At 40.3% G+C, this 9,722-nt stretch overlaps 1 protein-coding gene across 1 annotated transcript; it reads left to right on the top strand.

Annotated features, from left to right (window-relative positions):
• Positions 1 to 439: 439 nt before the first annotated feature.
• LOC121864868 (heparan sulfate 2-O-sulfotransferase pipe-like) lies at positions 440 to 3,434 on the top strand (the record flags this gene model as incomplete). Its single annotated transcript, XM_042364032.1, has 6 exons — positions 440 to 682; positions 953 to 1,063; positions 1,257 to 1,402; positions 1,837 to 1,966; positions 2,377 to 2,537; positions 3,093 to 3,434. Coding segments are annotated over 6 exons (1,042 nt in total), but the record flags the coding sequence as incomplete, so codon positions are not given.
• Between the last annotated feature and the right edge of the window lie 6,288 nt (positions 3,435 to 9,722).

Below are 9,722 nucleotides of genomic sequence, written 5' to 3'. Positions count from 1 at the left end.
TTTTGTATTTTTATGTATTTTTTCCCACACTTTGTTGTCCATCGCTGTTGTTATTTCCCACTTCATTGAGGGTTGTCTATTCTTTGGTTGAATCCTTACACAAGATTGAGAGAGGGTTATAAGATGGTGGATTGATAAGTAATGTATTCTCCTTGCTTCTTATCTTTTAGTTGTTCACTCCTTTTATTCGTTCTCCTTGTTCCTCTCTCCTTATATTCGTTCTCTTTGTTCCTCTCTCCTTATATTCACTCTCTTTGTTCCTCTCTCCTTATATTCACTCTCTTTGTTCCTCTCTCCTTATATTCACTCTCTGTGTTCCTCTCTCCTTATATTCGTTCTCCTTGTTCCTCTATCCTTATATTCATTCTCCTTGTTCCTCTCTTCTTACATTTATTCCCCCTGCTGTCTTTCCTCTCTAAACTTACTCTCTTGGTGACAGGACGACGACCCCCACAACAACGACGGAAGAGCCTGGGTGGCGAGAGAAACAAGAAGTGTTGTTACGCCTCAATGATACGGTCATCTCGCCCTCCGCAAATAACCGCACCCCGGATACCATTTGGCTCTTCTTCAACCGCATCCCGCGTACTGGAGGGCAGACGTTGGTGTCCCTGATGAAGTCCCTGTCAGCGGACCTCGATTACCAGCACCAGGAGCACGTCTACAGGACGCCTTGGCAGAGGTGAGGGAGATACAACTGTAGCACTCCACCTCAAAAAGTACTAAACTGTACTGTATGTAAAAAGTAGATCTTAGGTGTAGATTCTCATAGATTTGTTTGGTCGAGGTTTCCTTTGCCTAGAATTGTGTTGTTGGAATATTTTTAATGATGTGTTATCTTAGATATGTTTTTACTTTCTTTCTTTGTTTCTTTTCCTCCTAATTGTTGTCCTCTTAATCTCACCTTTTTCTTTTGCCTCACCAGTCCTCACTATTGTCCTTTTCTCCACAGACTGATGAGTGAAGACGAGCAGAAGAATTTAGCTACCTGGTTTGAGTACAACTTTTGGCCCAAGAGTTATGATCGCTTCTCCCTCTACATCAACTTCACTCAACACAGGAGGTTAGTTAGCCTTGAGACCATCCCTTGAGTTAGTTCTTAATTATAAACAGTACAGAACACACACACACACACACACACACACACACACACACACACACACACACACCTGGTTTACTGTGGAATTGTAGACGTTTCCATGTTTATAATGTGTTCCTTGTGTGAGCATAGTTAATTCTCGTACCTCCCACCACAGCCAGTATGTGACCCTCCGACCAGCTTACATCACAGTGGTGAGGGACCCGGTGGAGAAGTATATCTCTTACTTCCGGTTCAAGCGTGTGGACCATGAGAGGGTGAAGCTGGAGATGGCGGTCAAGGAGAAGCAGAGACCAGGGAGTGGTGAGTGGCGTGGAGGGAGGAAGTGGAAAGGGAGATATATGGAAGGGAAGGTGGTAAGTGGAAGGGTAAAGGAAGAGGATAAGTGGACGGGTAAAGGAAGGGAAGAGGGTAAGTGGAAGGGTAAAGAAAGGGAAGAGGGTAAGTGGAAGGGTAAATGAAGGGAAAAGGGTAAGTGGACGGGAAGAGAAAGGTGGAATACCCAAGAAATACTTGACTAAAATTGATATGTATGAAAGGAACTTACCCAAATATCATCTCAGATTTAACTGGGTAATAGCCACAGTCCTTTATATTATGAGTAATTTACTGCCTTAACAATCTCCTAAACATTTATTATCAACTATTATTCTCTCTTATTTTAATAGTTATTGTAACAGATGTATTATTATTATTATTATTATGTTCAATACTGATTATGAGGGACTGTGTGGTAGGTCGGACGTGGTATTGGAAGAAATTGGAGGAGTGTGTGTCAGGGGACGACCCGGAGTGTGACTTTAGCCCAGGCAGTCGCAGCTTTTCCTCTGCTGTCCCATTCTTCTGCGGCCAATACGAACAGTGCCTGTGAGTTCTCGCCCATATGGATTTTCTTGTTATATAACTTCTTTTTCAGTTCATTGTTCATTTTGTCTCTATAAAGTAATTTTAGGATCCATGTTTACTCCTATAAAGTGACTAGTAATTTTTTTGTTTATTAAGTTTCTGGTAGAGTATGTATGTTTTTTAACCACTCTTCTCAGTTTCTTTATGGTTCAAGCCTCATTATAGGCCTCCCTGGACATGCTGATGAAGGATCTGGGGTCAAAAGTTGGAATTGGGGTAATTACTTGTCATAACGGCTCTTGGAGAAGATGCATAAACACTACAATGCGACTTACACCAAACCTGTATTTATTTCTGTGTAATCTTTGTTTCCTCTTTTATAACATGGAGGTGATCCCACACATGTCCTGTTTGTGTCCTCCCTGGTATAGGAAGCTGGGTGACCCATGGGCGCTGCAGAAGGCGAAGTACCAGGCGGAGTACGATTACTCAGTAGTGGGCCTGGCGGAGGAGTGGAACACGACCTTGGCTGTCCTGGAGGAGTACCTACCCATGTTCTTCCAGGGCGCCCGTCAGCGTTACTGGAGCCAGGGTAAGATGATATTGTCTTTAGGGTAAGTGGTAGGGTTGACACTGTTATAGTGACGTGTGTAGTGCTTTAGGTAAGTTGCAAATGCTGGAGGTAAAGTGGTAATGTTGAGTTAAGCATTAGTGCTGTATTAAAATAGTTTTGCTGTATGTAAGTGGGTAGTGGTATAAAGTGGGAGAACTGCTAAAGTGGTAGTGTTTTATTATTATTGGCAATACTGTAGTTGAAATGGCAGTATTGTAGGACAGATAGTAATATTACAAGGCAAGTGGTAGTGTTGCAAGTCAATTGGTAGTCTTTCGGGGCTAGTGGCAGTGTTGCAATGCAAGCATTAGTGTTGTAGATAAAGTGGCAATGTTGTAGGGCAATTGATTTTGCTGCTAGGCAAGTTGCAATGTTGTATCACTACATTCACAACAAATAACACTAAATATTGTCCATTAACATTATCACTTCATCTATAGCACTGCCACCAGTGCTACAACACCACCGCATCACCCGTAGAGCAGCAGTACTGTACTGTAGGGAGGTGAGCAACTCTTCTCTCCTCTCCATCAGAGTTCGAAGCAGAGCGGCAGGTGAACAAGAACCCAAAGAAGTACTCGGAGGTGCCAGAGAAGATCATCAAACTGCTGAAGGAGAGGATGGGTCCAGAGTATGAGCTCTACGAGTTCCTGCGTCAACGTCTTCACCTGCAGTATAAGCACATTGCCAGCAGGCTGGCTGCCCCAACCACCGCCTTCACCACCACATCTAATGTTCCCCGTTTTGCCATCTGGGACAGAATGGATATTGAATTCAGTAATTAGGAGGTCTGACCGCCTTCACATCAGTACGATTCTACAAATATTTGTTTATTTGTGTTATTATTTCTACTACTAATAAAAGGACGTGTCTGATGGTCTGTCTGTCTGTCTGTTCCAGTCGTAGCTTCAAAATGGAAGTGGTTAGACACCTGAAACTTTACACACATATTACATGGGTCCCAAGGTTGTGTATGCATCTTGGTATTATTAATAACCATGTGTCTGCTCCCCATATACACCCACCCTTCCCTTTTATACACACTATCCCACCTATATAAAGCAACACTCTCTCACTCCCATCCTCCCCTAGACAAAACTAAAATAATTGCTATACAATATCTTACAACCAATATAAAGAAAGTAAAGTTGTCCCCCCGTCTATTATTTCCGTTTTCTTTAATGGAAACAGGACGCGGATGTAAATAAACAGTTCATGAATGACTTTGAATAAGGTTAAAGGTGTTATTATAGTATTGAAGAGATCAACCGAATATTACTTTAATTATATGGCTAATAATAACAATAGTACAGAACATTTGCGCGGGAACATCAGAGAAGAAAAGTGACTTGGAATTGTTTGATAAGATAAAATACGCGAGATTCGGTTGATAATACTAATGATAATAATACGTGTTATTATTATTATTAAGAGACGTCTGCCACCACGAAGTTGTACATGTTAAATACCACACACTCGGTGTGGTTGCACATGTTAATACCACACACTCGGTGTGGTTGCACATGTTAAATACCACACACTACATGTGGTAGCACATGTTAAATACCACACACTACATGTTAAAGGCAGGTTCAGTTGTGTGTGTGTGTGTCAGGACCAAGCTGCTGCAGATATATTAGTTCGTTGCACAATAATGCCAGTGGTATAATTCCCTGATCAGTCTGCCAGGCACTAAATGACGATACATTATTCTTAATAAAGTCCAGAACCTTGATGTTTGTGCACCAAATTATCCTCGTGAGCAGAAATATAAATGGTACATTGTATACATTCTGCGTTGTTTATGTCTTGTTTCAGTGAATATTGTTCTATTCTCTTAAGTTTTATCCACATGCAGTACTTAGAAAAGGTGAAGGAAAAGAATACATTACAGGACACTATTAAGATAAGTACAGAAGGATTGATTAGTACAGTACATTATATGAACGCCCAGGTAAGCTGAACTAAAATACGAAAAGTGTACCACATCCAGGTAGGAATTTAAATGATTTTATCACTGATGTACAGTTGCCTGCACTTATACCTACGTGGTTCAGTGGCTGAATTCTGGGTTGTAGGTTGAGATTACATTGTTTTTCAAGTTGGGATGTTAATGTATTATTGCTTGGGGCTGTACTGCGCATGTTTCTTTCCCAACAACCTTAATGGGATGAATATACAGTATCTTCCTTTATTTACAGCACAAGCCAAGTAGAATGAGTATTTCTCCCGGCTTTTTTCTCTGGTTTCACTTAACTTTTCCACCCAGCTTGATTGCAGTTGTCAACTATCACAAAGTTTAAAGTTTATCTCCACAATCGTAGTAGGAAGTGTTAGCAAGCTGTATGTGTATGTGTGTGTGTGTGTGTGTGTGTGTGTGTGTGTGTGTGTGTGTGTGTGTGGTGTGTGTGTGTGTGTGTGTGGTGTGTGTGTGTGTGTGTGTGTGTGTGTGTGTGTGTGTGATTCTTATCAGAACATTCAAACATGTAATGTATTTCGGCCTTATCTACCCTGAATTATATATATTTTCAAGACTGAAAGCTGAAACTTAGTCTCCTTTTATTACTGCTTTCTACTTTTTGTGGACATCATGAAGATTAAGTCTACTTGCCCGCTGCTTTTGATGTTTTCTTAACTTATATTTATCTACCACCTAAGTCCCTTATTTATGTTATTTCATGTACTGTACAACATGGTATTGCCTCTTCTTTTATTTAAGGAACATCATTGTTCGTCAATAAATAAATATATAAATGTATAAGCAGACAATCATGTATATTTATCAATGGCTGCTAAGAATGAAAATGTATATGGCTTATGACAGGAGTCTACGCTAAAGACAAGCTCAGTCTCCAGACAACAACACGTTTTCTATGATAAACTTTATGGTTAAATTAAATCGAGAGATGGCGCAGCAGTCAGGGGCTAAACGTTAATTGAATGTAGTACAAGTTTCTCGATATATTCCTTCCTTGTTATAACACACCATTGTGACGTCACCATCAAGCCATTTGCCTGAGTGAGCCGTGAGGGAAGGACGTCTGATGACGAGCTGTTATGTGGTGACCAAATGTTTAGTATTTTTATATTAAGTTATTTAAACACAAGCTTATGTTGCTACTGTCCTCTGTGGTGAGTAAATTGTTGGTATTTTTATTTTCATAATTAAGTGACGTGATGTTAGAGAGTTGGTTAACCACCATGGCCCATGGTAGTTGTCAACCCAACAAGTAGTTATTGAGAGTTTTATTCCGCCATCAAGCGGAAATTTAGGTGAAGATGTTTTATGAAAAGTTAGTTTCAAAGATAAACTCCGTCATTTTATATATTATGCTGCCTTGGTATTGTTGTAGTTTACATTGGTGTTTGTAGTAAGAAATAATTCGTTACCGTCGACGATTTGGTGAATTTAAAAAAAAATAATAGGGTTAATATTCGTTTTTATCCAAATAGGTATTTCAGATTTTGGTTAATATATAGGACTAACCCGCCAGGGCTGCATAGCGCCGATGAGGCCGTATCATCTCACGTCCAGAAAATTCATCAAATTTCACCATATTATAGTAAATTCTTTCTGTTTAATATACCGGGGAAGTTAGGTAAAGGTTGGTAGGTTTGTTTGATTTGGTTGGTTGGTTAGGTCTGTTCTTCTTAACCACAAATATTAAGTAGCGTTTATTTTAAAAATATTTATTTTTAACATTTTCACAAACTACAGCAGTGTCCACTATAATACCCTAACCTAACCTAACCAAAATACACCAGAAAAATATATTATACCAATTGGGAAAATTGGGATAAAACGAATTTAACCATTAATAGTGAGCTGAGTGAAGGTTTATACCAGAAATAATTAATGGAATTGAACCAAAATTTCTGGAGATAATATTTATATGATACCGAACACGAAAATGGAAGTGAGAATGCACATAACTAATTAGAACCTGACCTGACCTAACCTACCTTTCAAACCTGTGCATTGTCGTTTAAATTTACGTTAATACTGCAGCAGGCGGGTAACACCAGAAGGAGTTGTTCGGTTTTGTTTTTCCTTAGAAGATCTTTGAATGATAGTAAGTAATAAAACCATACAAGAACTTTTTATGGTGCTACCTAAACCTAACCTGACCTAATATAACCCAACCAAACCCGACCTAATCCAACCTAACCCAACATGACCTATTCTAACCCTACCTAACCTAGCCTAAACATCTTGTAACCTTCACGCTATAGTAGCACCCTTTTTATTTTAATTATAAGTACATTGTTTATATTTTTTAGTTTTTCTCTACAATAATAAATCACCTGTAGTGTGCAGGGCATGAAGGGTGAGGGAAATTGCAGGGTAAAAGAGTGATAACTGATCATTTAACACTACAATGATGTCTGTACATGCTTTGTACGTGAAGAAATTAATTATTTACTGTAAATAAGCCACAGAAAAATCTGCTTTTGGGTGCCTGTTGTCATCTGCTCCTTGTTTCAGTGCAGCACCCGATCTGCTCTTTACTTTGCTTTTATCCTCTTCGCCACTGATTGGCTCGTTAGCTGCTTGGACGGTCGGTCACGTCTCTGTTATGCACTGTTGGCTAGTACTGGGCATGCACTTGCTCCCGAATATATCGGAACCTGCTCCAGTGATGGTCAAGTCTGGTCTTGAATGATCTCAAACTCGGTGCCGCCACAACGCTCTGGCAGATTGCTCCAAGAGTTCACAATTCTCACTCCCCAAAAAGTTCGCCCTCACAGTTTTCTGGCTTCTTCAGCCTTGAGCTGTGACCCCTTGTGGGGTGGATGTTTGCCAGCTCCAGGTATGTACAGTTGACTGAGTAGGTCGCCCCTTGCCCGTCTGTAGTATAAGAACATAAGAACATAAGAAAATAAGGAGTCTGCAATAGGCCGGTTGGCTTGTGCATGGCAGCTCCTGTCGAGAGTTACTACCACTCTCTATCATCCATGAATCTATCTAGCCTCCTTTTGAAACTTTCCAGAGTTCCCGCACTTACTACAAAGCTGCTAAGCTTGTTCCACTCGTCCACCCCCCTATTTGTGAACCAGTTTCTTCCTATCTCCCACCTAAACTTATCCAACTTGAATCCGTTGCTCCGAGTCCTACCCTGTTCGGATATTATTAGAACTTTATCTATGTCCCCTTTATTGATTCCTTTCACCCACTTAAATACTTCTTTCATATCTCCCCGCACTCTTCATCTTTCTAGGGAATGCAAGTTAAGTTTCTTTAACCTATCCTGATATGGAAGGTTTCTAAGTCCCGGAATCATTTTTGTCATTCTTCGCTGCACCGACTCTAGTGAATTTATATCCATTCTATAATAGGGGCACCAGAACTGAACCGCATAATCGAGGTGCGGCCTGACTAGCGCAAGGTATAGTTGCAATAAGATCTCTGCACTCTTGTTACTTACACTTCTAGATATAAAACCCAATACTCTGTTTGCCTTATTTCGAACATTAACGCACTGTTTTCTAGGCCGTAGGTCCGGGCTTACAAGTACCCCTAGGTCTCTCACAAGTCGACTTCTCTAGGTTGATGTTGTTAAGGCTGTATACATTATAAGTATTTGTTCTTCCAATATTAAGTACGCTGCACTTGCTGCTGTTGAATTTCATTTGCCATTTTTCAGACCACCCCTGCAGTTTATTTAGATCCTCCTGTAATGCATTTGCATCCTGCCCTGAATTAATTTGCCGCCCTATTTTGGTGTCATCCGCAAACTTGCTTATGTCACTGCTGATCCCAGTATCTAGATCGTTTATGTAGATTATGAACAAGAGTGGGCCTAGTACTGACCCCTGGGGAACCCCACTGGTTACACGGCCCCACTCAGATTTAACACCATCTACGCTGACCCTCTGCGTTCTATCGGTGAGCCATGATTTTATCCAATTTAAAACTTTCCCCTCGATACCATGAGCCTTAATTTTTTTCAGAAGCCTCTGATGCGGTACTCTGTCAAATGCTTTGCTAAAGTCTAAATAAATAACATCGTAATTTTCGTCATTATCTACTACCTCGAAGACTTTCCTAAAAAACGTTAGCAGATTTGTTAGACAAGATTTTCCCTTTGTAAACCCATGTTGAGAGTCGTAGATTAATTTGCTTTTCTCTAGATGCGATCGGATGCTATCTGCTATAATTGATTCAAGAAATTTCCCTATTACTGACGTCAAACTGATCGGCCGGTAATTTGACGCTGATGCTCTGTCTCCCTTTTTGAATATGGGTACTACATTTGCCTGTTTCCACAAGTCTAGGTAGTTGCAGGCATTCTAATCTCTCTGGGTAACTGAGGTTCCATAGAGTAGGCACCAGTCTGGTGGCCCTCCTTTATACATTTTCAATCAATTGACAGTCTCGAGCATACCTCCAGACGGGGAAGCACCTCGCTCTTGAAGATCGTGACAAGCGATGGACCATCCAGATATCTAAATGACCTACTTATTAGACACTAGTTTTGTTGCCTGTTTCACCTTCTTTTCACAATGGCCCGAGAACTTAAGTCCATTGTCGACATACACACCCAGGTCCTTTTCACATTCGGTCTCAATTAATGCAGTCTCTACAGTTCGAGCATACTCTCAGGTCCACAAAAAATGCACACTTACGCCAATGCCGCTTTAAGAAAGTTGCTTTCATTAGTACCACATATTAAAATAAGTACTTTCGGTTTGATATGCCAGAGGGTCCGGATAGAAAGTTCTTAAAAAAAAAAGTAAGATGTTTCTTAATGGCCTACACACAAGTCAGCTGCTGGACTATCTACAAATTTTTTTTGCATCATTGCTCCTCTTTTTCAACATTTTCCCATGTTGCTAACACTACATATACTGTGACTCAGCTTGTGATGATATAAAATTGGTCAGCCAAAGTCCAGTTTTGGTTTCATCAGTACCTTGTTCTGTGTACTGCCTTATAAGGATCCCACACCCTGCCCTGCCACAACTGAACCATAACAATATACATACAATGTGTTTATTTTATGTAAATTACTACTCCCAGGGTGGATCCTTACAACTTTTCCAAACAGCTGTACACTAGTTTGTTAGATTATATTTTTAGATTATGTTAATTAATCCTTTCGTGTATCCTCTCCTACCTTGCCTCGCCTCCAGAAGGTCCTTTCATTTTATAAGCCAACATTT

The sequence above is a fragment of the Homarus americanus genome, unplaced genomic scaffold (assembly GCF_018991925.1).
Source record: "Homarus americanus isolate GMGI-L3 unplaced genomic scaffold, GMGI_Hamer_2.0 scaffold60545, whole genome shotgun sequence".
NCBI lineage: Eukaryota > Metazoa > Arthropoda > Malacostraca > Decapoda > Nephropidae > Homarus > Homarus americanus.
Note: the sequence above shows the minus strand (reverse complement) of the source record. Positions and strands in the feature narration are given on the sequence as shown.